Source organism: Lampetra planeri, chromosome 41 (genome assembly GCF_965212315.1).
Source record: "Lampetra planeri chromosome 41, kcLamPlan1.2.h2, whole genome shotgun sequence".
Lineage (NCBI taxonomy): Eukaryota > Metazoa > Chordata > Hyperoartia > Petromyzontiformes > Petromyzontidae > Lampetra > Lampetra planeri.
Genome location: NC_136147.1, coordinates 10398346 through 10426057, shown reverse-complemented (window position 1 = coordinate 10426057; position 27712 = coordinate 10398346). Strand labels below are relative to the sequence as shown.

Below are 27712 nucleotides of genomic sequence, written 5' to 3'. Positions count from 1 at the left end.
AACGGAAAACAGGGCATAGATCCAACAGGACGTAATAAACCATTTCGGATCTTAACTGATTGTTGTTCACGTTTACGGTGACTTTCAGACCGCAGTCCACTCACAGGCATTGACTGTGTATATTGTGTTCTCCACAGGGAATGCATTATTTGCTCCGCTGTGGGTCTCCTGTCACTGCTCTCCCATTGACATGTTTCATTGCTTCTACATACTATTAACATTCCCTCCCTTTGTTAATGCTACCCCCTACCCCCTCCCTTTGATGCTGGTAAACCTGCATAATGCATGGGCATAATATGACTTTGAAACCCCCCCGCCCACCTCCTACGCATTTCCCATGAATATGCTAAATTCCTCTTGATATGCAAATTATTTTGTCAAGGCGCTCTTCTTCCACCTCCAACCCAGCTTATATATAAGCTCCAAGCTTGGCAGTGTCTCATTCTTCACCTGAAGACGGCTGCTTGCGTTGCAGCCGAAACGTCGTGAGAATTATTTTATTATATTTTATTTTTATTATTTTATTACTTCCCTTCTACGTGACTTTACCGAAAGAACCAAGAAGAGGATTGGCATGTTAATGCACACGAGTACAATGGGAAATGATCCCTGTCGTCGCACACGAGCACCGTCGTATTGCAGCCAAATACTCTAAACGAATGTTGATTCTAAATGTGGAGGTAAAAACCGGAGGACCCGGAGAAAAATCCACTCGACTACGGGGAGAACATGCAGACTCCAAATATACAGGCGTCAGGGTCAGGATCGAACCCACGACCTACTGTATACACTTATGTATGCATACATATGCCTAGCAATGAGTGGGCGGCAGGGTAGTGGCACAGCGGTGATGCTCGCGCCTCACAGCGAGAAATTCCTGGGTTCGATTCCTATCTCGCGTGACTTATGCGTGGAGTTTATATGTTCCCCCCTGTGTTGCATTGGGTTACAACTGGGTTCTCTGTTTCCCTCCCATAGCTAAAACAAGGAAAGGGTGGATGTCTAGATGGCATCTCTCTCAAATTTCTCAATGAAAACATTCGTTACCACTGGTGATAAGGGAGAACCCATTGGGGTACCCTCAATTTGTTTGTAGAATGTACCATTCCAGGTGAAGTATGTGTTGGTAAGACAGTGCCTTACCAAAGTTGGTACATCTGGATTCAGTCCTTGTTGGACCAAGTCTTCAATGATTGCAATGGTGTCGAGTACATGTACATTGGTGAACAGAGAGACAACATCGAAACTGACAAGCAAATCATCTGGAGACAGTGAGATGTCCTTGATTAGAGAAACCAAGTGAGCTAAGTTAAGTACAGCTGAAGTGGACTTGCCCGTGAAAGGAAGCAGGGTCTCAGACAGAAATCGGGCCAGTTTGTAGGTGGGTGAGTTAATGGTGGAGACGATAGGACGGAGCGGGGTACCTACTTTGTGGATTTTTGGAAGGCCATAAAATCTGGGTGGTCTAGCAGCCGAAGGTTTTAGGGAGCTCTGCTTGGTTTGATCGATTAGAAAAGTCGATTTAGTGATGATATTGTTGGTTTTTGTGGCTAGGCAGTTGGTGGGATCTCTGTTGATTTTGGTATAGCTGCTATCATTAAGAAGGTCCGGAATTTTGTTGTTGTAAGTGGTTTTATCCATGATGATAGTGGCATTGCCCTTGTCGGCTGAGAGGGTGACAATGTCATCTCTGTTTTTTTTATTTAGAAAGTTCAAAACGCTCATCCTTGCTGATGTTGCCAATGTTTTTTTGTTGTTGCGTTTTTGAGGATAGCAGCGATTTCAGATCTAGCAACGTCTGCCGGGATGTGTCCCAAGCCTTTGAGGGCTACGTCGGCCTGGGCAATTATATCATCCACTGGGATGTGTTTAGGGGTGACTGCGAAATTCAACCCTTTAGCTAGTACCGATTTTAGGCTGTCGGAAATTGGGATGTTCCTCTGATTGATGACAATTTTGTTAACATTTAACTTTTTAACGTGTGGCTCTGGCTTCTTTTTTGACAGGAGGTTGAATTTAGCGATCAAGTTAACTTTACATTTGGTTAACATTGAAGTAGCAGAAGAGACTGTCATGTTTTCTACATGGTCCCAATCAGAAGTGGACATTTTATCTGTTAATTTTAAGTGTGATTGTAAGAGAGTCTTGTCTAAATTATCAAGTTCAAATCGGAGCAATCTTATTCTCTCTGAGATTAGCAATAGGCTAGCTTTGAACAAAATCCGTTTAGTGTTAGGGGAAGTGACAGCAGCAGATGTGAGTGTAAATGCGATCGGTATTACCTTGTTATCGCGGCATCTCTTGAGAAAGGTTAGCGACTCGATCAGGTGAGCCTTGTTGTCTCGCAGTCTGTCTTGCAGTCTGTCTCGCAGTCTGTCTCTCTCTCTCTCTATGCCTCTATCTTAGATCTCTCACATGTCCTTTGGATTGCACTCTCATGCTTACATGTCCTTGGATTGCACTCTCATGCTCACATGTCCTTTGGATTGCACTCTCATGCTCACATGCCCTTTGGATTGCACTCTCATGCTCACGTCCTTTGGATTGCACTCTCATGGTGCTCATTCATGCTAATCTCCCTTCCTAATTCCTCTCTCCCTAATCTCCCCCATTAACACAACTGACGTGCTTGCGTCCATGGATGGAATTTCTTTCCAGCTCAGACCCCGCTTGCTTGCCCATCGCCACATATATAGCATTGTTGTAACTTCTCTCTCGCTGGTTCAGCAGTTCCACTGCTGGATTATATTTTTTCCACCTGAGGACGACCGCTTGTGTTGCGATCGAAACATCGTGATTTATTTAATGTTATACCTACGTGACTTTACCGAAAGAACCAAAGAGTATGGATTCCTGCAATCACGAAAGCTTCAAATCAAGATAGATGCGTTATAGTAAATAATATAGAATATATGGTAAAGCACAGTCTGCAATAACGCGTGAGATGTGTACTCAGGCTGAACAAAGACTGAGGGGCTTGGATAGCATAAAAAAAACATCCAGCAGCATCCCGTCTTGTGTGATGCTACACAGAGGCAGCCACACAGCCGCTTATTCCTACTCGTGCGACAAAGTTCTGTTTACTCGTGTGCGTCACATCGAATTCGCATTCACATTATAAAAAATGTGTTCCCTATTACATTAATTGTGGTTATATCCAATTGGTGTTATGGAAGAACAGACTGTATCCCTATTCTCAGTGTGGCTTTCCTGGATAAATAAGTAATGATTACTACTATATCAGTGAAAAAAATAAATGTGTGACCTGTAATGTTTATAACTTTCTCACCGTAATGTTTTGGGCCGTTACGCAAGCAGGAAATCGCGGAAGAGGCGACGTAACAAGATATTACTTTTTTTGTGTTAGGCCCTAAGTTTATGCCATTCGCAGATGATTGGAGAAGAGAGATGGTAGTTTTATAAAACAAGCAAGAGGTGATAGCACAGATAATGAGGATAATTCTCTTCGATCACAGCCCCAATAAGAACGTGTGTGAGAAGCACAACATTTGTATGTGTCCTTCTCCACACCTACGAATAAATTGTGGCACTAATGTAGATGGTCAAAGTTCGATTTTTTTACCCTTGTGTGGTGTAAAGCAGCGGTGCAGTGGTTAGCACATTGCACTATGAACCTCGCCACCTTGGGATTGACAAAGTGCTATGAACTATTCATAGTTATGCTCATTTAATTATCTTCACAGGTATTCAACGTTACCACGAACAGATGGGACAAGGGCAACAACTTTACCAATTCCACAGCAGAGAAGGCTCACGTTGCCTCTGCAGACCCAGCACCAATACGACACGTTTACCGGCCACTCGAGGGGCGCTTTGCCCGTGCCACCGATGTTCACAGGCAAACAGTCGAGCCCATCGTCCCAGACAACAGACAGTCCACTACTCCGAGCATCCAGGCAAGAAGATCATCGCTTAAGGGTGGCACCTAGGTGTGCAGAAAACCTGTTACCCCCAACACACAGACACACATTCAACACCTTACCCCCAACACCCAGACACACAGACAACCCGTTACCCCCAACGTACAGGCACACATTATATCCATTACCTCCAACACCCAGATACAGAGATTATTCCTCAGCCCCAACGCACAGACAGGCCTCCAGTACCTTACCCCCAACACCCAGATACATAGACAATCCGTTTCCTCCAAAACCCAGAAACATAGACAATGCCTTACCTTCAACACCCAGATACAAATATAATTCATTGCCAGCACAACCCGTATCTTCTCGCCAATCACACACCCAGTTACCCCTCCCACCCAGATCTTCATACAAACCCATTTCCATACGGCCTGATTTGAGCGGCTCTTATTTACTCACTCAGGCCAAATACTCGCAGAGCGTGTCACCCCAACCACACGGACGCAAGCACAACACGTTGCCCGTGGTGGCATCGCCAAGGCAACCTCAGACGGCCCCACCGCTGCCATGCAGGAGTTCCCGAGCGCAGACCCTGCCCACTCCGCTGCCTCCTCAACTGCCAAAGCGTTCGCAAAATCAGTACGTGTGTGACTAGGCTGCACACAATGAGATACAATCGTCTAAATTACTGGGAATATTTTCGGATTTAAAATGCGATGATGGAATTTACAAAGTAACGTTTATGGAAATCTTAAGAAGGATGATTATAAAAGGTATTCGGTTAAAACCTTTAAAATATTTTTAAAACTTTGTAAAATGGTTGAATGATATCCTGTTCAAGTTTGTGAATTGGGAATTGAGTCGTTCTATGTTCCATGGTCTGTTTTGAGTGACCACAGTCGCACACCACAGAGTTTAAAATTTTCCATTGGTTTGTGCAGATGTGGTTTATGGTTGTGGCCCATGAGCTGAGTGGAAAATTTTAACCAGGGATCAGCATCCGGTCTTCCATGACATGTTTGTGAAGTGTCGTGATCTCCATTCGGGGTTTCAAGCATCATCAGGGTGGAAGTTGCATTGTTGAAGGTTAAGTGGGTGGGTCCAAAAGGGCTTGCATAACTTCAAACGGTGGTGAGTGACATTTTTGATATCCTGGTGGATGGGGAGATGTACGTTTCCTATGCATCGCTGGACTTCCTGAATGGATGGGGAAGCTACGTGCGATGAAACAGGAAGCCAGGGCATTGGGGTCGTCCTGGGGATTCCATGTCATTGCATCCTTCATTTGGACATCAACAAATCGAGTCTGTAGCACCGATGTTGATGCTCCCCATCTTGTGGGTGCCAGTTTCTGGACCAGATTTACCCTTGTCTTCATTTTAGTGGCTACCTTCAGGTGATCGTGGAAGGTTAGGGTGCGGTCCAAATTCACTCCTAGGTAGGTCGGAGCGGGGTAATCTTGCACAGTGTAGCCACAAAAGGACACTTTCAGGTTGTGCTTAACAGTCTTGTTACGAAGATGACATGCAGCTACTCGGCTGAGCCTCCATGTCCGGAAATATCTATCTATGGTGTTTAGGTCCCCGTTCAAGATGAATTCGATGTCAATGAAGGTGACTGCTTGAATAGCCAAGGCAAGGTCATCCACGTATGCAACCTGTGCTAATTCGTTGGTGGCGCATCGCTTTTGTAGATAATAAAGAGCGACGGCGCGAGTGCTAAGCCAAATGGACACATTGCTCGGCATCGTCCATAATAGGCATATTTGAGGCAGGGGGGTGATCCTTACGAACTTCATGTAGGTCTTTAAATCACGACCGTGTCATAGTTCGATGACATGTCTACAAAGGCTGTACTGGTCTTGGATTTCTAGGATCTGGCCTCGATGTGCATTGCAAGGACCAACATTTCTTCACAGCAACAGCCTTTAGGCTAGAAACACATCCAGAATTTTCATATTAAATTAATGGGAAAAGCCATTCAAATTAACGAAATGTCGTTTTACTCATGTTTTTTGAAGAATGTATCACTTACGTAAATCGAGGGATACCTGTACAGCGCTTTGGCAATCCACTGCTGGATGAAGGCCTCCCCACGCTGTCAGTCATGGGGGTTGTTTGGCTGCTACTTTATCCAGTGGTCAGTGTGGGTTGGTGAAATAGAAATTTAAGGGGAAACTGAATATACTACATTGAAATTATAAGAATAAAGGTTTTCAGCCACATTTAAATGTATGAAATTGTTTTGAACATGTAACCAATATACTTTACAACATTTTATTGCATCATAACCATGAACATTTGAAATATATTTGGGTAACAAAATACCCTTGTGATTAGAAAAATATATTTTTAGTTTGCAATGCTTTGAAAAAAGTTATGTAAGTAAAATGTAACCGTAACATATCGTGCACCTACACAAATGAAATATACGTTTATTGTATTCAAACGGTATTCAAGTGCACGCACACTTTTATATGTACCTGCTTATTTTAAATTACATTACTGTATATGCGTTTTACATACTACTTGTTTCAATTACAATGCATGTACTCATTTTTTATATGTACGTCTTATGTTCATTAAACATGTCAAGCTCAAATGAGCATTGAGGCATTGGTGCTCATCTCTTGTTTACAGCTCTGGACCAGTGGTGGAAATTACACATTTCTATGGTGGGGATGGGTCTATCTATAGGACAACCACGGTTGAATTCTCCAGAAAGTGATGCTTATTTTATCGACCCACGGTGGCAAGATGTTAACTACCTCGCCTGGTATACAAGAGGTTGTGGGTTCAATCCCAACCCTGACGCCTGTATATTTTGAGTTTGCGTGCTCTCCCCGTGGTCGCATGGATTTTTCTCCGGTTTTTCCCTCCACATTTAGAAACATGCTTTTAGAGCAGTGGTTCTTAACCTTTGCTGCAGCCTGCACCTCTTTGGATCTCAATCTTAAAACATGTGTAGTGACATTCTTGGTTCTTTCGGTAAAGTCACGTAGAAGGGAAATAGTAAAATAATACAAATATAAAACAAAAATTATCTAAAAATTGTGTGATAATTTTACTTGTTTTATATTCTACGGACTTTATAGCAGTAACTGGACGCATCATGTTGGGGTGGGGCGAAGAGGACATCACACTGTGAAGAAATAGCCGCAGCGTTATGTGTATATTTATTGCATGTGTAATAAAAGACTCCGTCAGGCACTGCTGGTCTCCGCTTATCTTTTATTCAGGTTCTTCTCCGCACCCTACTGGTCTCCTCCACGGACCAGCGTCGTCTCTCGCGCGCCCCGCGCACGCGCTTCCTCCTCAGCTCCTCCACTCGTCCTCACACCCCGCTGGTCCTGACAAGGGACCAGCGTCTCCTCTCGCGTGCCACGCACGCTCCTCTCGCGTGCCCCGCACGCTCCTCTTGCGTGCCCCGCACGCTCCTCTCGCGTGCCACGCACGCTCCTCTTACGTGCCCCGCACGCTCCTCTGTCAGCTCCTTCTCCCGCTTTGCACACCGCTGGCCGACAGTGTGCCGAAGCCCCATCAGCCACGTGGCTGATGGCGCGGCGGCCACCCAACGTGGTCCCGCTTCTTCACTCCATCAACTGGCCCCGATCTCTTCCGGGCTCCCCTCTATATCATCTCTCCCACGTGACCCTGACTCCTCCCTTCCGGGTCGATAGATCCGGCCTTCCCATGCTGCCCTGCTGGCTCCACCTCCATTCACCTCGCTTTCCATTGGAGCCGAGGTGAACGGCAGCCCCTCTCACATGCCCCCCATACCGGGCTCCGCCCCCAATACCCCGGGTCGTGTGATTGGGCCAGAGTCCAGCAGCAACCCCATTTACGCTCGCATTACATGACCCCCTGATGAAAAATCCAGCCGTCCCGGCTGCAATAGGATAAAATAATGCGAGCGACGGCATCACAATCAGGAATCACCCCAGACACAACGGAGAGTACAACAACAAACACAATTAACTAAGGGAAGGGATCAGGATCCGGTAGGGAACACCGGCCCGTCCTCCGTGCAACAAGCCAGAAGAATTAAGGAATGGAAAGCAATGCACAACAATGGTAACCGACACGCAAGAATGGCCGACGCGCATAAACCAGGAATGCAGTGTCTTAGAGCGTGTCCGTGTTGCTAGTCCATCTGCCTGGCTCAAGTCCAACTTCAGAGAGCAACTGCTAGAGCAGGAGTGATGAACAGGCGCTCCACTCCCCCTTCAAGTCCACATCCGGTTAGCACAACCGGTGACACCCAATGTGGCAGGCGCCGAAAATCTGTGACGAGAAGGAGAACCCAACCCCCTGAGTCACAGCACAACGAAACGCACATCCGCATGTCGTACACGACAGCCACCCGGCCCCAGGGTAGTGGAGATGATCTAAATCCGCCCCGCGTAAGGAGAACCGCAATAAATACCCAAAAATCGACGCAATGGATGCCCCAATATTTACATTTTAACTAAAAAATATTATTTACACGTGACAACAAAAATTTTCCTGCTCTTGCCCATCAGCAGTCCTCCCTTGAGGACCAGCACAGACATCTCACGTACACAGCATCTACCCACTGTCACTCTCAACACAGCCCCCAGCCGCACACCCTCGCGTGGAGAGAGCCACGCTCCCCAGCGGCAACATTTAACTTGCCTTTGCCCTCACAGTGGTCGGCCAACCACAGCAACGTCCACTGGCCATATTCCAATCGCTTGAACCCCCACAATATCCATATCCCCGAATAAGATCTGCAGGACTAGTTACCCTATACCTTCAATAACGTCATAACCCAGAGCGGAACAAGTCCGCGGCCCTTCCCGCTGGAGGACCCGCAAGGGGAATCCCCGCCCCATGCTAGCCAGGTCTCCCCGTTCGCTGACACGTAACGGAACCTCTACTCCTGAATTCCGTGAGCCCCCGGCCCACCAGGTTCACAGTCTGCCACCGCACGACGGAACCCCGACTCCCCGAGCCATATGAGCATACGGCCCATTAGTTTGAGACATACCACGGAGTGTCTTGCCTCCGGGCTGTCAGGTCAGCCATCGGCCATAGGCCGATGTGACCACAACTCGTGCATCACCCACTCAACAATGGCAGGTGTATACTGGTGAAATATTTGCCCCAGAATAGAACCCAGCCAGCATCTCTGTCCCAAAATGCTGGTGCAATGACACGCCCCCCCTTAGTCAGACACGGGCCACTATGCTCCTGTTACCCCGATGGGCGCCAACACGCCAGCATTGCGCACAACACGCAATGCACGCACACAAGTTAGAGCGCAACACGAGAGTCAAGGGATGATATCCATAACCGCATCCCCGCGGCTCGACGTGTATACTCAAAATGGCGGCGGCACACGCGAAGCGCCCCATTGAGGTTTTCCCCACGCGCTCAAAATGGCGGCCCCCTGCGCCAAGCGCATCCCCGCGATTTCCCGCGCGCGCACAAAATGGCGGCCCTATGCGCCGAGCGCATCCCCGCGATTTCCCGCGCGCGCACAAATTGGCGGCCCCATGCGCCGAGCGCATCCCCGCGATTTCCCGCGCGTGCTCAAAATGGCGGCCCCATGCGCCGAGCGCATCCCCGCGCTTTCCCGCTCGCGCTCAAAATGGCGGCCCCATGCGCCGAGCGCATCCCAGCGATTTCCCGCGCTAGCCAAAATGGCGGCCCAACGTGCGACCACTTTGGCAGTTTTTCCCGTGCGTGCACCCCAGCTGCCCCTCGCTGGGGGTCACAACACACATCCCCTGTCACGTTTTAACAACCCCCAACGATACGACGCATAGCCGCAGCTCGCTGCGCACAGCAGTTGTATCGGGGGAATTTTTAACCCATAGTTGACCAAGACACATTGCTCACACACACCAACTCGCAATGCAACCCCTGGCCGCAAGAGCGACGCCACTTGGCGGAAATTTACGACCCCATCCCTCAACACTCGCAATTTCCGATGAACATACATGCAATCTCGTGTGCACGAACACCCATACAACCAAAATTTAGGGTCCCCCACGAATTTACCAATTTCCGAACAGGTACGCACAACTAATAACAATCCCGAACCCAATGGTCCAAACAATGCACCGCATCCGTACAGAAAGACAGTCTATACAGTACGTGCAGTCAGCATATCGCGATTACAAGCAGCAAAGTTCCACACAGGTCGTACATTATGCACAATCGCAAGCAGAGCTGCAGGCAGACAACACACCATTAACCCTGTCGCACCGTGCAGCAAAAATAATTATCAAAATAACCACGTCGCACACAGCAACCCACGGGATAGTAACAGCGCGGGACACTCGACGTAACCGAATTAATAATTAACCTCGCCATCAAGATAACATCCCCATGCCGCAACGCATAACCACTATTTGACACAGAGCAACACAAGCAGACAGCCCGTCCATCCTCACGCACACACACATCCCGACCTGCGCTCCGCACGCTCGAGACATACAACAATCGCACCCCGGCACAAGCAAGATGGGTGAGGTGTGTGTTAGGGCCGGGTGCATATCGTGACGACTCGCCCGGGGCTGCAGCGAGCAGACGATGGCAGGGTAGTGACTTGAGACGCCTCGAAGAACTCGGACGGTGAGCGCGGCATCCTCCCGCGACTGCTCCGGTGTCTCGCACACGAGCCAGGACGGGGGTACTCCCGCCCCGGCAGCAGCAGCGTTGGCGCCCTCTCCTTGCGGCTCCTTCCCGCAAAACAGCTGCTCAGCAGCAGGATGCACACCACGCGGCGCCTCCGAGATGGCAGCGCATGGCCGCCTCTTCGCCGCAATGTTCAAGATGACGGCGGCTTCCCGCCGCGGCGGCGACAAGATGGCGGCTTCCCGCCGTTCGTCCGCGACCACACCCCAGATGGCGGCGTCCTGCCGCGTGTCGGAGAGGGCGGGAAGCGTCGCAGAGGCCCCAATGGCGGACGGCTCGGCCCCACCCGAAGGCACCCCGCTCGAAGGCCCGCCGCGTGGCCGATCCGGCATCGTCGCTGGCGCCACCAGGATGACAAAATCCAGCAGAACGGCCCGCAGCGAATCAAGCTGGACTGCCACGTGTCGCCAGCCGTCCTCAGCGCCCGTCGACGCAGACGGCCCGGCCGCCCCGACGACATCTTGTACTCCTGTCGTGTCGCTCGCCGCCACTTCGCCCACGCCTTCCATGGACGGGACCGCCACCGCCAGAGGAAGGTCCTCTTCGTCTTCTGAAGATGGTGCAGGTATATTCTTTTTCTTGAGATGTTTCGACATCTCGTTCCACTTCTGACTCCAGTGTAATAAAAGACTCCGTTAAGCACTGCTAGTCTCCGCTTGTCTTTTATTCAGGTTCTTCTCTGCACCCCACTGGTCTGCTCCACGGACCAGCGTCGTCTCTCGCGCGCCCCACGCACGCGCTTCCTCCTCAGCTCCTCCACTCGTCCTCACACCCCGCTGGTCCTGACGAGGGACCAGCGTCTCCTCTCACGTGCCACGCACGCTCCTCTCGCGTGCCACGCACGCTCCTCTCACGTGCCCCGCACGCTCCTCTCGCGTCCCCCGCACGCTCCTCTCGCGTGCCCCGCATGCTCCTCTCGCGTGCCACGCATGCTCCTCTCGCGTGCCCCGCACGCTCCTCTTGCGTGCCACGCATGCTCCTCTCGCGTGCCCCGCAGGCTCCTCTGTCAGCTCCTTCTCCCGCTCCGCACACCGCTGGCCGACGGTGTGCCGAAGCCCCATCAGCCACGTGGCTAATGGCGCGGTGGCCACCCAACGTGGTCCCGCTTCTTCACTCCATCAACTGGCCCCGATCTCTTCCGGGCTCCCCTCTATATCATCTCTCCCACGTGACCCTGACTCCTCCCTTCCGGGTCGTCAGATCCAGCCTTCCCATACTGCCCTGGTGGCTCCACCTCCATTCACCTCGCTTTCCATTGGAGCCGAGGTGAACGGCGGCCCCTCTCACACGCCCCCCATACCGGGCTCCGCCCCCAATACCCCGGGTCGTGTGATTGGGCCAGAGTCCAGCAGCAACCCCATTTACGCTCGCATTACACATGTTAAACGCGTAAAAGAAAATGTCCCCCGTGAGCTCGACTGAACGCGCATCACTTGGCAGGGTCCGCCCCCCCACGCAATTAGCGTGAGTTGGTATGGTCGATGGCGCGCAATAAATAAATAAATATAGCTACATCCCACTAAATCGCTAATTTGACATCACTCCACATGAGGCCCCATCCGCCTCAGTAATATTCATGAGTGGGTGTATTTTTACACTAACACAGAGGAAGGTCGAGCTGAATTAAATAATTTATTACGCAAATATGGCGTTTCTTTACAGAAAGTGACGGTAAAAAATTTATATATGCAGTACACTGCTATATCCGTATGTTACGTCACTGCAAAAGAGCTCCCCCCCCCCCCATCATTAGTAATCATGAGCGGGTGGATACACTCCCGCAGAAGAAGGTCGAGCGGAAGAAATATTTTTACGTAAATTCGCTTTAAATTTTACGTTTCTTTATTGAAAAAGTTAATCAAATAAATAATTATACACAGCAACAACGTGTTTTTGGTGTCATTATTTCTTTCTTCAGCACTTAAAACAAAAGGTAAGTTTACAATCACACAAGAAAACGTAAATGTACATTCTTGATTTGAAGCTTTCGTGACTGCAGGAATCCATACTCTTTGGTTCTTTCGGTAAAGTCACGTAGGTATAAAATAAAATAAATTACGACATTTTGATCGCAACACAAGCGGTCGTCCTCAGGCGGAAAAATATAATCCAGCAGTGGAACTGCTGAACAAGCGAGAGAGCAGTTACAAGGTTATATATGTGGCGATGGTCAAGCAAGCGGGGTCTGAGATGGAAAGGAACTCCATCCACGGACATAAGCACGTCAGTTGTGTTAATGGGGCAAATTAGGGAGAGAGGGATTAGGGAGGGAGATTAGCATGAATGAGCTTCCGTCGCCACATAAGAGTATCATGTCCGCATATGCGCACAACAGCAGTGTTAATGAGAGATTAGCACCATGAGAGTGCAATACAAAGGACGTGAACATGAGAGTTGCAATCCAAAAGGCAATCCAAAGGATTGCCTTTTGTGAATATTAAACTTAACCCTAATGATATTTTGGTGAGTTTTGATGTGATTTCGCTATTCACTAAGGTTCCAGTGAGCGAGTCGCTTAAATTACTTGATACACTGGTAAAGAATAGAGGTTTACCAAAAAATATTCCGAAACTCGCTGACCATTGTTTAAATAACACTTACTTCTTATGGAGAGGCGAATTCTTTAAACAAAGGGAGGGAGCAGCAATGGGCTCTCCTTTATCTCCTGCTATGTCAAATTTGTACGTGGAAAACTTTTAAACCAGAGCACTTGCCTCGAGCACATTAAAACCATTCTTTTGGTTTAGATATGTGGATGACACTTTGGTTGTCTGGCCACATGGTAAAAATACACTTAACGATTTTCTAAACCATCTCAATGCACAAAACCCTGCCATTCAGTTCACCATGGAAATGGAGGTGAATAACACACTCCCGTTCCTGGATATTTTACTTGGGCATGGCCTAAATGGTAAAATAACACACAGCGTTTACAGAAAACAAACGCACACTGATGCCTATCTGAATGCAGATTCGCATCATCACCCAGCTCAGAAATCCTCTCTTATCAAGACGCTCATACATCGGGCTAAAACAGTGTCAGATGGTGAAAGTCTAGTGAGAGAGATTAAACATGTTAAAGAAGCACTAAGACAGAATGGCTACAATAATGCTCAAATTAACAGCACTAAATGCCAAATCACGATCGCAAAGCAACACTGCTGAAAGCGATCAGATTATTAAAACATTAACCCGTAAAAACAAAGTTTTTCACTATAAATCCTTTATATGCGTGTTCAATGGGCCACAACCCAGCCCACATTGGTCTTTGAAACGGGCGGCTAGAGTCCTCTCGTCCTCTGCCTTGAGATGGCTGCCACCTATGGGTCAGATGATTGCCTGCCACCATTAAGCAATTGGTAATTAAATATAAAAAAAAAATTACCTAAAAAGTGTAACATTTTGGAAAAACATTTTCACGAAAATAAATTGTCACGCACGAGTCTGTGTGCAAAATGTCAGCTCGATTGGGTAACGGGAAGTGGGTTAAACAACGACACAAAGATTTGCACGGTCGTAAGCGCGCAAGCAAGCAAGTGAACTTAATATAAAGGATTTAAAAAATTAACCCGTAAAAACAAAGTTTTTCACTATAAATCCTTTATATGCGTGGCGGCTAGAGTCCTCTCGTCCTCTGGCTTGAGATGGCTGCCACCTATGGGTCAGATGATTGTCTGCCACCATTAAGCAATGGTAATTAAACATAAAAAAAATTCCTAAAAATTGTAAAAATTTGGAAAAAAAATTTCACGAAAATTAATTGTCACGCACAACGAGTCTGTGTGCAAAATGTCAGCTCGATTGGATCACGGGAAGTGGGTTAAAAAACGACCGAAAGATTTGCACGGTCGTAAGCGCGCAAGTGTAGTGGTGGTATTGACGTGCGCCGACTGTGACAGTGATGGATCACGGGGCGGCGCGGGGTGCGGGGTTGGGCACGCGTTGTGGGCGTGGTGTGGACGCGCGCGCCGGGAGTGACAGATGACGAGGCGGCGCGGAGTGAGTGGTGAGGCACGATGAGATGTGGGAAAAGAGGATCGTAGCCAGCGCCCGGCGATTGGTCGAATAAGTGGGTGCTCGCAGCGACGTCCGCAGGTGGGGTATAAAGGGGGACGCGCGAGAGCACTCGGGGAGAGTTACCCAGTTGAAGACCCGAAGACGGAGCTGAAGACCTAGTGAAGCCGAGTAGCTCAGTGGCGTTAGTCGCCGAGTAGCTAAGTGGATGTTGGTCATCCGAGTAGCTCAGTGGCGTTAGTCGCCGAGTAGCTAAGTGGATGTTGGTCATCCGAGTAGCTCAGTGGGCGTTAGTCGCCAAGTAGCTAAGTGGGTGTTTGTCACCCGAGTACTAAGTGGATGTTGGTCATCCGAGTAGCTCAGTGGCGTTAGTCGCCAAGTAGCTAAGAGGATGTTGGTCATCCGAGTAGCTCAGTGGGCGTTAGTCGCCAAGTAGCTAAGTGGGTGTTTGTCACCCGAGTACTAAGTGGATGTTGGTCATCCGAGTAACTCAGTGGGCGTTAGTCGCCAAGTAGCTAAGTGGGTGTTTGTCACCCGAGATACAAAGTAGGTGTTAGTCACCTGTAACCAAGTTTGATAAAATAAAGAGTGTGTTACCCGTGAAGTCGTCTCCCGTGGAGTTACTACATTACAACTGGCGTCAGAAGTAAACCTGTCTTCAAGAAGTATGGACACAAGGAAGACTACCCGTACCCACGAGCGAGGTCGGGATGACGACGGCGTACCGGGGACACCGACCTCGGGAGTAGAGGACGAGGAGTTACCGCCGATGCAGCACTTCGCGGTGATGGCCGACGCTCCGCTTGCCTCCGACACCGGCCTCCAGGACGCGCACGCCCGCTTGGCGGAGTTGCTACTCGCCGCCGCCGCTGTCTTGGCCGACATCTCCGTTCCGGCGAGCGGAAAAACGGCTGCGGGGGTCGTGGAGGAAGCGACGGTGGAGGATTCCCGCCAAAGGGCGCTTCGCGCCAAAAGCCTGGAAGTTGCCGCCGTTTTTGGGGGGCCGCCACCGATTGGCGGGAAAGACGGACGCCACGTGGCCGGACACCTCCGCGCAGCGCAGCCCACGTCATCGGCGCGCGCCGGAGCCCTCCATTTTGCGCCTGACAACCGAGCCGACATTTTACACAACTCCAGCGGAGCACGGGAAAATCTCTCCGACGTCGACGACGATCGGGTCCTCCAGCAAAGATTGCCCGCGCTGTCGGCGTTCAAGGCGGATGGGGGCGACTGGGGAGCCTTCCAACGAAGGTTCCTCGCTCATCAGGAGATGTCGGGGTGGTCCGACACCACTGCCCTGCGTGCGTTGCCAGCGATGCTTGACGACGACGCGCTTGCAGCCTTCACATCTGCTGCAAGGTCGTCCCGCTCTACGCTCCAGGCCGCACTACACCTGATGGCGAAGGTGTTCGGGCCGCCCTCCACGTGCCGCCACCAGTTCTACGATCGGCGGAAGGTGGCTGGGGAAACGACGCTAGCCTACCGCACGGCACTGCTCGCCTTGGCGGACGCGGCTTTTCCCCGCATGGATAAGGAGGGGAAGGACGCCATGGTGACGGAGCAGCTGCTGGTGTTGGCCCACGAGTTGGGGGTCCCCATCAACGTGGCAGACGAGATGGAGATCTGCTCCCTGGCGATCGCCACGAGCATTCACGCGTACGAGGTCCTCAAACGCAAGCCGGGGGTCGTCTGCAAATGGCCGGGGAATGCGGCACTGGCCGCCACGATCGCCGAACCTCAGCCAGCTGCGGTGCAGGAGCGGGGCTTCGCTGCATCGTGTCCGGGGGAGTGGAGAACGGGAGGTCGTTCGCCCACACGTTCGCCCCGCAAGCTGGAGCAACCGAAACCTACGACGTCCGTCGTCTGCTACAACTGCGGCCTTCGGGGTCACGTCGCAGCCGGGTGCCGGGCCCCGCGTCCGCGCGCCGCAGGACCACGTCGGGACGACGACCAGGGCCACAAGTCATCCCAACAAAACCCGGCAAGTCGCGGCACCTCACACGTTCGGTCCACAAACACGGCACATTCGGGTCGCCGCTTCGCGGTGGGGGGTTCGCGGCTGGGTGCCGGGGGTTCAATTCGGCGAGGGGGGTCCGTACGCGGCCCGCAAGCAGTCGAGTGGTCCGAATTGGCCCACAGGATCGTGGCTGCGTCAGCCGGGTCGTCCGTGGTAACGGGGTTCATTGACGGGGTTGAGGTCCGGGTGCTTGTTGACACGGGTGCGTCGGCCACCATCATCTCGGACCTTATTTATAACATTCTTCCCGTCCAAAGTAGACCCCTTCTGCCGGTAGACGTGCCATTTTATGCGGCGAATGGGGGATCCCTGGGGATCATCGGCCAGATTCGGGCGACTATTTGCATTGGGGACATTAAATTAGCGGGCCCTATTTTTGTATCATCATCGCTGGCCGTTCCCTGTTTGCTAGGTACGGACTTTTTGTCAAAAATGCCCATCAAAATTCTTATTGATCAGGCCTGCATAGAGCTTCCGTCAGGTCGGCGGGTTGCCTTCTTGTCGAGCCCTATCAAAGTGCGCACGGTTTGTGCGACGGTGCAGGCGCTGGCGACTCACACTGTACGGGTACCCCCGGGATCGCAAATGTTAGTACCCCTTCGGTTCAGGAAGCCACTCGAGGTGGGTGCGGAGGCACAGGGGGTGCTGTTGGGGCCGTCAAACAGAGCCAGTAAGGGCCTCGACTTAGCGGTTGCTCAAACCGTGGTGAGAGGGGACAGTGAGCCGTTCGTAATGGTCCTGAATACGGAGTCGAGGCCGGCCGTAATTGCGCAGGGAACGGTGCTGGCTCACGCCGCGCCGCTGCCCGTTGAGGAACGGCTCGTGGCTCAAGCAGATTTTACTGTCGAGTCGCATCCTCAAAGTGATGAGGGGACTGAGTGGTTGGACTCGCTGTGTGCGGGTTCTGCTAACTTGTCCGGGGTGCAATTGGGAGCATTGAGGGGTTTGCTCATCGAGTTTGCTGACGTGTTCAGCAAACATAAGTACGATATCGGCTGCACTGACCTGTTGCGCCACCACATAGCTACAGGGGACGCGGCCCCTATTCGTCAGAATCCCTTCCGGCTCAGCCCGGCCGAGAAGGAACATGTGCAATCGGCGGTTAATGATATGTTGGCGGCCGATATCATTTCGCCCTCTTCTAGTCCGTGGGGTGCTCCTATTGTCCTAGTAAAGAAACAGGACGGGTCCTTGCGGTTTTGTGTCGATTTCCGCCGCTTAAACAAAATCTCGATGGCGGATGCGTATCCGCTCCCCAGGATGGATGAGTCGCTGGATGCCTTGGCGGGAGCGCAGTTTTTTTCCACACTCGATCTGCTTTCTGGATTTTGGCAATTGCCACTCGATAACGAGTCTAAACCTAAAACTGCTTTCCGGACACCTGGGGGCCTTTTTGAATTCAACCGTTTGCCCATGGGCTTACATTCCGCTCCCGCCACGTTCCAGAGACTCATGGAATTGGTTTTGTCGGGCCTCCAATGGGATACCTGTTTGATTTATCTTGACGATATTATCGTCTTTAGTCGGACTTTCGAGGAGCACCTCCAGCGACTGAGAGCGGTGTTCCTCAGGATGCGTTCCGCTAAGCTAAAATTTAAACCGGCTAAATGTTTTCTGCTTCGGGAATCGGTCAGGTATTTGGGCCATATCGTGAGTCGTTCAGGGATCTCGACGGACCCTGCTAAGACGCATTGCGTCAGCTCATGGCCAACGCCAACCTCGGTCACGGAGGTTCGTAGTTTCATTGGTTTTGCCTCCTATTACCGTCGTTTTGTCAAGCAATTTGCCACCATAGCCAAGCCCCTGCACGCTTTGACGGCTAAGGGTGTGAGGTTTCACTGGGGGGCAGAGGAGGAGGATGCGTTCTGCTCCCTCCGTGACGCTTTGGTGCAGGCTCCCCCCTTGTGTTACCCCGATTTCACACAACCGTTTTTGCTTGACACGGACGCCAGCAATACGGGTATCGGGGGGGTGCTCTCACAGTTGGTCGGGGGGGTTGAACGGGTGGTCGCCTACGGTAGTAGGGTTCTTTCCCCCGCAGAACAACGCTATTGCGTAACTCGTCGTGAATTGTTAGCCATTGTGTTTTTTACACAGCAATTCAGGCCGTATCTTTACGGCCGTCATTTTACGGTCCGGACGGACCATGCGGCTCTACAATACGCTATGCGCGTGGCGCAGCCATCGGGCCAATTGTCCCGATGGTTGGAGGTCCTTCAAGACTACCAATTCACGACGATTTACCGAAAAGGGTTGCGGCACTCAAACGCGGACGCCTTGTCGCGGTTGCCGCCGTGCACGGACTGCACATGTTTGTTGGGATCAGCGCGGTGCAAACCCCCGGTCGCCGGCACCCCGGGAGCTGCGCTCGCCGCCACTGACACCCCGGGAGAGGACGCCCCCACGGGGAGGGATTCGCTGTTGTCGTTGCCCCTCATTGAGTGGGGCCGCCTCCAGATGTCCGACAGCTCCCTACTTACGCTGCGTCGGAAAGTTGGCGCTCCCGAACAAGGGGAGGCGCGGGTCGGTTCCTGGGTGTGCAGACAGGGCCTGTTGATGAGGTGGGACAACATGTCCCGGCGTCACGTGCTCGTGGTGCCTGTTGCTATGCGGGGTAGGGTTGTTCTGGCAGCTCATGAACGGCTCATGCATCTGGGTTTTCACAAAACGCTCGCCCTAATCCAGCGAGACTATTATTGGCCGGGGATGGGTAACGACGTGGCGAATATTCTTAAGGGATGCGTAGGGTGCGCCAAAAGGAAACCGCCACCATTGGCAGCTAATCCACCGCTGCAATCCATTCAGGTTTCGCGTATAAACGAATTGGTAGCGTTGGACATCTTGGGGCCCTTTCCGGTTACACCAAGGGGAAATAGGTTCCTGCTGGTTGGCGTGGAATACTTCACCCGATGGCCTATGGCATGGCCGCTCGCCAACCAGTCGGCTGCGGCGGTGGCGGACGCCTTTGTCCAGGGTTATGTGTTGGACAAGGGCGCCCCCGAACGCTTGCTGACGGATCAAGGGAAGAATTTTTCGAGCGTTTTGTTGCGCGAGGTGTGCGACCTGTTGGGTACAAAGAAAGTGCGTACTTCCCCCTACCACCCGCAGACTGACGGGATGGTTGAGCGTCTGAACAGAACGATTACGTCTATGTTGTGCCAACAGGTCTGCGACGATCAGGTTGATTGGGACTTACAGGTGCCGGGGGTACTCGCGGCCTATCGAATGGCCCCTCATGCGGCGACAGGGTTTTCCCCATTTTTTCTCATGTATGGGCGGGAGGCCGATCCGGCCATGGACGTCCAACTGGGGATTTCCCAGCCACGTGCAAAATCTAAATTGGCAGACCACATCAAATTTAATATCGCCAAATTGACTGAAGCGCGGGAGGGGGCAAGGTTGAATTCGCGGTCGCGGCAAATTGCAAACGAGAAATTGCATGAGCGGAGGGTGCATACGCATGATTGGAAACCAGGCGATAAGGCCTGGCTGCATTGTCCACATGCACCGTTGGCTACGTCCCCCAAGTTGTTGAGACCTTGGAGGGGACCGGTGGAAATTGTGCGGGTTGCACGGCCCCAGAGTATACAGATTAAATGGGGGAAACGCCGTTGGTATGTGCACCCCTCCCGACTGAAGCCCTATGCGGCACCGTGTGACCCCGTTCTGTGCCGTGACGACCGGGCGTGTGATGTGACCGTCGACTCGGGGAGGGAGGTGTCGCAGGCTGATCCTCACGTGTCTCCACCTGACCCACCCCCAGGTGCCTCGGGCTTGACGGCTGCTGACCGTCGAGAGCCTGAACCCCGGGGCACGCACGAGTCCTCGATGCCTGGCCGATGTCTTCCTGAACCGCCGGCACCACCGGACGTTCAACCGCGTCTGGTGCCGTACGACGGACCGGCAAGGCGGACTCGGGCTAGGTCTCAACAATTTTCATGAGGACGGTTTTTTTGTGCTCTACACCGAGCTCGCCCGGTGTTCCCCTCTGCCGGGGTAATGTCCCGTTGTAGGGACGCTCGGAAGAAAAGGGGACACTGCACGAGTCGAAAGAAAAAAAAAATTTTTCCATTTATTTTTTTTGTATACACATTGCTATTGTCACTCGCCGGTTTGTATATATTGTTCTATTGTCGCGGTGGCATTGGTTGAGGGTTGCGGATGGTGGTGTTCGCGTCGTGTTGTGTTGTTAGCTTAGTTGTTGTTCTTGTTGTTGTGTTGTGTTACGGGGCACACAGGGAGGGTTTGTATATTTTTGTAGCAGCCGGGGCGGCTGCGAGCTATGTGGTAGGGGGTGATGTAGTGGTGGTATTGACGTGCGCCGACTGTGACAGTGATGGATCACGGGGCGGCGCGGGGTGCGGGGTTGGGCACGCGTTGTGGGCGTGGTGTGGACGCGCGCGCCGGGAGTGACAGATGACGAGGCGGCGCGGAGTGAGTGGTGAGGCACGATGAGATGTGGGAAAAGAGGATCGTAGCCAGCGCCCGGCGATTGGTCGAATAAGTGGGTGCTCGCAGCGACGTCCGCAGGTGGGGTATAAAGGGGGACGCGCGAGAGCACTCGGGGAGAGTTACCCAGTTGAAGACCCGAAGACGGAGCTGAAGACCTAGTGAAGCCGAGTAGCTCAGTGGCGTTAGTCGCCGAGTAGCTAAGTGGATGTTGGTCATCCGAGTAGCTCAGTGGCGTTAGTCGCCGAGTAGCTAAGTGGATGTTGGTCATCCGAGTAGCTCAGTGGGCGTTAGTCGCCAAGTAGCTAAGTGGGTGTTTGTCACCCGAGTACTAAGTGGATGTTGGTCATCCGAGTAGCTCAGTGGCGTTAGTCGCCAAGTAGCTAAGAGGATGTTGGTCATCCGAGTAGCTCAGTGGGCGTTAGTCGCCAAGTAGCTAAGTGGGTGTTTGTCACCCGAGTACTAAGTGGATGTTGGTCATCCGAGTAACTCAGTGGGCGTTAGTCGCCAAGTAGCTAAGTGGGTGTTTGTCACCCGAGATACAAAGTAGGTGTTAGTCACCTGTAACCAAGTTTGATAAAATAAAGAGTGTGTTACCCGTGAAGTCGTCTCCCGTGGAGTTACTACATTACACAAGCAAGCAAGTGAACTTAATATAAAGGATTTAAAAATACCATTTATCTCAGGAGTAACTGACAAATTAGCCCGTGTTTTGCAAAAGCAAAACATTACAGTAAGATTTGGTACAGTACACACAATTCAACAACTAGTAACTTGCACTAAAGACGAATTACCTAAATTATCCACAGAAGGTGTATATCGGATTAATTGTTTATGTGGCAGATGCTATATTGGACAGACAGGGCGTAACATTAGTGTAAGAATAAAAGAACACCAGAGAAAAATTAAACTATCGCAAACACAACTGTCGGCATTGGCAGAACATGCTTGCCAACAGGGACACTCAATTGATTTTGACAACGTTGAAGTGTTGTGTAAAACTAGTTACTACTGGCAAAGACTAATTAGAGAATCCATTGAAATCGAGAGAAACAGAAATAACTTTAATCGCTCAGACAGCTACAGGCTTAGTGCGGCCTGGAAGCGTATTATTAAATAAGATACATTACAATTCCTTATAGGGGAAACAAACACTAACTGATTACTAACGTAGCATAATCACAATAAAACACATTAAAACTGATTACTAATCTACAACTCGCATCGAAACAACTGCCTGATTACTAATCTAGTATATAATTACAATAACCCCACCCCCTCAAATCGTTGCACCTGATGAGTTAATGAGTTAATGATGACGTCACCCTGCTGCTGCTCTATATAAGAACGGGAGACAGAGCAGAGCCTCACCATTCTGGCGAATTGCCCGATGACGCTGAACGCAAATACCAGCGAAACGCGTTCCTGAACCGGTTCTCCCTGATACACTGCTGCGGCTCGTCGGTGTCCCGTGGGTTCTCCAGCCACCCCGGGGTGTGCGAGGGCCCCAGACCGGGTGGTCTGGGGTGGCCTTGCTGCCGGAGGGTGGGTGAGCCGCGGGCGCTGTGGGAGGAGTGACCCAGCTGCAGCGAGCACATGGAGATGGAGACGGAGTCGCGGCGCACGGCGCAGCCTGAGGAAGACGCCCGGGCGCTGCGAGAGACCGTAGGAGCGGGGCGGGCCTGTCTGGTGCGAGGGTGATGTCGGGTGAGGCGCAACAAGGGAAGAGAGTGGGGGGGGTGGAGGGGTTGGGGAGCGCGGGGAGGGAGGAGCGGGGAGGAGAACGAGGGGGAGCGCCGGGAGGAGGGGGTGGGAGTACCCCCGATCGGAAGGGGGAGGAAGGGGCAGGAGAGGCGCCCGCAGCCCAGGGGCCGGGAGGGGGGCAGTGGAGGGAGAAGACGGCGGGGGTTGGCCCGGTGGGTGCGGGGAGGCCCGGCGGGGGAGCGGGGAGGTGGCGTGGTGGAGCTGGGGCGGGCCTGACCCCGTTGCAGGCCAAGAGGCACAACTGCGTGCGGGTCGAGTTTAAGGAAGATGTGGAAGAGGGGGTCACCCTGGACAGGACGACCTTCGTGAGGTCGGTTGTGCTGGGAATGCTGCAGGTGGAGGTGGAGGACTTGTACTGCCTGATTGCCCTGCCGGGGGGGAGGGCATTCGACGTGAGCTTCACCACCAACATCCTGCTGCAAAAATTCCTTGCCCGTTTCGAGGAGAAGGCGGGGGAGAAGCCGCTGGCGTCTATGAGGACGCGGTTGCTATCGGACCTGGAGACGAAGGTCGTGACTGTGTTCCTTTATAATGAAGCGTTGCATGATCAGGACGTGGAGGTGTGGCTGCGGCAGCACTGTGTGGTCCTGTCGGGCTGCAAGAGGGTGCTGGATGCGGCGGGGATATGGACGGGGGCCAGGCAGTGGAGGGTGCGTCTGAAGACGGAGGGAGGGGGCACTGAAGCATGTCCCGAGTGCTCTGAACATCGGCGGAAACAGGGGCTATGTGGTGTACGCGGGACAGCCCAAGCTGTGCAGGAGGTGTGGGGGAGGGGGGCACCTGGCAGCAGCATGCGTGGCGCGCGTTTGCTACAGGTGCAGGGCGCTGGACCACACGGTGGAGGAGTGCGGGGAGCCAGCCCTTTGCAACCTGTGCGGCAGCAGAGGGCATTTGTACAGGACCTGCCCAGAATCCTACGCTAACAGGGCGCGGGCATGGCGGAGTGGCCAGGTGGAGGAGGCGACGGAGGCTGCCGGACGGGAAGCGGGCCGGGAGCGGGAAGGGGAAGGGAAAGGGGAGGTGGAGGAACCGCGGCCCCCCGAGGAGGGTGAGGGAGGGGGATCGGCGGGGGAGGGAGCACTACCACCACTGGAGGGGGCGGAGGAGGGAAGGGGAGACGGCATGGAGGGGGAGGGAGGGGGATCGGCGGGGGACGGAGCACCACCACCACTGGAGGGGGCGGAGGAGGGAAGGGGAGACAGCATGGAGGACTCGGGAACGCCGCTGGGGAACTGGTCGGAGGTGACAGGAGAGGAGGGCGAGGTGGGGCAGCGGGTGGAGGAAGGGGCGGATGAAGCATGGGAGGAAGTGGGGGGGAGGAAAAGGAAGCGGGACAGAGTCCTGATAGGAGCTAGTCCCCAGGAAGACACGAGCCCTTCAGGATCCGCGCCGGACTCGGGAGAGTCGGGGTGGAGGTGGGGGGAAGGGGGGGAACGTTTGATCCGGGGAAAGCCCCGTAAATCAAAGGGGAGGAAAACGGTTAAGGGGAAGGCGGGCAAAGGCAGGAGGAGGGAGCGCGCGCCGGAGTCCGACACGGGATAAATCACGCCCCGGCATGGACATATCCGCAGCATCGGTCAATGTGAGAGGGATGAAGGGGAAGGGAAGGAGGGGGGCAATCATGCAGTGGCTGCAGCTCACCAGAAGCGATGTAATCTTCCTCCAGGAATGTCACCTCCCCTACACCCTAGGGTCGGAGGCTCTGCTGGACGGATGGAAGGGACAGTACTTTTGGTCTGGCAGCAACGAGAGCAGGTGCACAGGTGTGGTCACCCTTATAGGAAGACGGGGAATGAGTGTAGAAGGGACCCAGGAAATAATACCGGGTCGGCTTCTCTGTCTAGACGCTACTTACCAGGGCGTGCAGCTTCGGCTGATAAACGTGTACGCCCCGGTACGGTGCATGGAAAGGAAGGAGGTGTGGGAGAGCCTGGCGGGCCTACTGGCCACCAGGAGGCAGGTCATCGTGGGGGGCGATTTTAATTGCCCGTTAGGCCTGGCGGACCTGGTGTCGGTGAAGGGGAGGAGGAAGTTAGATTCCTCTTCCAGGGAACTGAGGGAGCTGATGGGGACCTTTGGGATGGTGGATACGTTCAGGAGGATGCACGGCACGCGGCCAGAGTTCACGTGGGCGGACAAGAGTGGGGGAGCACAGTCACGCATTGACTTTATCTTCGTTTCCGACAAGGTAAACGTGGGCAGCGCGGGGGTGGAACCTTTTCCCCTCTCGGATCACAGAATGGTGGTGGCGGAGCTTGTGATCCCGGGGGGGGGGGTGAAGAGGGGGAAGGGCGTGTGGAAGATGAATGTGGGCTTGCTGGCGGAGCAGGAGTTGGTGGAGGATTTCAAGCGAGCGTATGCCAGCTGGAGGACGCTGCAGGTGTGCTTCCCCACGAGGGTGGAGTGGTGGGGGCATGTAAAGTGTAGGATCAGAACGTTCTTTCAGTGTTACAGTAGAAGAAAGGGGGTGGGTAGGGATTTGAGACAATGGAACGCTAGGTTAGAAAGGCTGTATGGGCTGCTAGGGCTAGGGTTCCCGGTGGGAGAAAGGATAGCAGAGATGAAGGGGAGGGTAGCCTCAGTCCTGGAAAAGAGGGCTAGGCAATTAGTGTATAGGGCGAGGGTCAGGGCAACAGAGGATAGGGAGCAGTGTACACGTTTTTTCCTTAAGGCGGGTAGGGAGGGAGACAATGAAATGAGGGAGCTGGTTAGTCCTACTAGGGGTAGACAGGTGACGACGGAAGGGATGATTAGTGTAGCGGAGGACTTTTATGGGGAGTTGTATAAAGGGAAAGGGATAGATCGGGGGCCGCGGGAGGAGCTGCTGGGAGCGTTGGCGAAGAGGGTTGAGAACCCGGAGGCGCTAGGGGAGAGGATTCAATGGGAGGAAGTGGAAGGGTCGGTGAAGGGGCTGAACAAGAACAGGACCCCAGGCCCGGACGGGATCCCGGCGGACTTTTACATAAAATTCTGGGAACTCCTGAAGGAGGATGTTGTGCAAATTTGTAGGGAAACGTTGGAGGAGGGGCAGGTACCGGACGACATGCAGGAGGGCCTGGTGACACTGATTTATAAAGGGAAGGGGGAGCGTAGGGACCTGGGAAGTTGGAGGCCAATAACCCTCCTGAACGCGGACTATAAGATCGTGGCAAGGGTGCTGGCAGGGCGACTGGGGAAGGTGGTGGGTGAGGTGGTGGGGCCGGACCAGACGTGTGCGGTCCCGGGGAGGAGGATCGCGGACACTTTGGTGGTCTTGAGGGAGGCGATTGAAGGCGAGAGAGAGAGGGGGTGTCCGTTGGGGATCCTAAGTCTGGACCTGGACAAGGCCTTCGACCGCCTCTCTCATGAATTCATGCTGGCGGTGATGGAGAGGATGGGGGTGTGCGGGCCCCTGGTGGAGTGGGTGAAGCGACTCTATGGGGGGCTCAGGGCCAGGCTCCTGATAAATGGGGAATGCTCCGGGATCATCCCAGTGGGATCGGGGGTGCGGCAGGGATGCCCGATGTCCCCAGTGCTATTTGTCATGTGCATGGAGCCGCTGGCGCAGATGATAAGGAATGACCAGAGGATTGGGGGGGTGGTAATACCGGGGAGCAAGGAGCAGGGAAAGGTGACCCTGTACATGGACGACGTGGCCGTGCTATGCAGGGACGTGGCATCGGTATGGAGGGCAATGGAGGGGATGGGGAGGTTCTGCGCGGCCTCCGGATTGAAGGTCAGTGTGGGGAAAAGTCAGCTCATGGTTTTTGGAGACCCGAGGCTTTTCGAGGGTCGGCCGCCGGAGCTGAGTCTACAAACAGAGGGGATACAGATACTGGGGGTGTTTTTCTGTGGGGATAGGATGGGGGAAGGTAACTGGGAGAAGGGGGTGAGGAAGGCAAAGGGCTGCCTGGGTAAGTGGGCTGGGAGGCGGCTCACGATGGCCGGTAGAATTATGGTGGTTAAAACAGAAATATTACCACCCCTAAACTACTTGGCGCAGGTGTACCCGCCAGGTGGGAGGGAGGCTAAGGCCTTGACCACGGCGATTTTCAGGTTTATCTGGGGGGGAGGGATGGAGAGGGTGAGGAGGGCCGTGGTGTGTCTGCAGGTCCAGAATGGGGGGAGGGGTGCCCCAAATGTGGGGTATACCCTGCAATCGACCTTTGTCTGCAATGCGCTGCGGCTGTTCTTCTCTGCGGAGCCGCGGGGCAAGGCAGCGTGGTATATGAGGTACCGACTGACGTGGCGGTTGCGGGGGCTCGGGATGACTGAGGCAGGAAGGAGCACCCCTTTGGACTGGCCGGGGGGCTGGGTTAGCGACGTGGTGGGGAGCTACGTCGGGCAGCACGGCCTGAGCCGGTGGGGGGGTCGGTGGGCCCCCAGGGAGGTGCGGGCTGCGGTGGAGAAGGAGGAGGCCTGTGACGAGGTGGCCGGTGCGAGGAGGGAGACGCACGGGAAGATTTGGAGGAATGTGGCGTCGGCAGTGCTCACGAAGGAGCAGCGGGACCTGTCATGGCTGGCTGTCCGAGACAGGTTGGAGACGCGGGGGTTTCTTGTACAGCCGCCAAATGGCGCATACCCCCAAGTGCCCGAGGGGCTGCAACGCGGATGAAACTGCGGCGCATGTGATGGTGGCGTGCCCTTTCGCCCAGGAAGTCTGGAGGAGGAGTAAGCCGTTGCTGGCCCGTTTCGCTCTATCAAGGGTGACGGCACGGGACGTCATGTGGGGAGAGCTGCGGGGGGTGGGGAGGGAGGACAGGGACCGGGTGTGGGCTGTAATAGGAGCGACGAAAGAGGCGCTGTGGAAAGCGCGAAAGAAGGGGCTGGAGGGGTCCCTGACGTCCCCGTTGGAGACATGCTATGCTGCGAGGAGACTGTTGGAAAGGGTGGTAGAGATGGACCAAGGGAAAATGGGGCGCGAGGCCGCAAGGGAA

At 53.3% G+C, this 27712-nt stretch overlaps 1 protein-coding gene across 4 annotated transcripts in view; it reads left to right on the top strand.

The window, feature by feature from the left end:
* LOC144732208 (uncharacterized) overlaps positions 1 to 6492 on the top strand; it is a 67994-nt gene extending 61502 nt beyond the window's left edge. For all 4 annotated transcript variants that reach the window (XM_078613599.1, XM_078613598.1, XM_078613597.1 and 1 more), the window contains one exon: positions 3705 to 6492. In XM_078613599.1, the coding sequence (XP_078469725.1) occupies positions 3705 to 4542 (838 nt within the window). In that variant the 3' untranslated portion in view covers positions 4543 to 6492. The remainder of the gene's footprint in view (positions 1 to 3704) is intronic.
* Positions 6493 to 27712: the final 21220 nt, after the last annotated feature.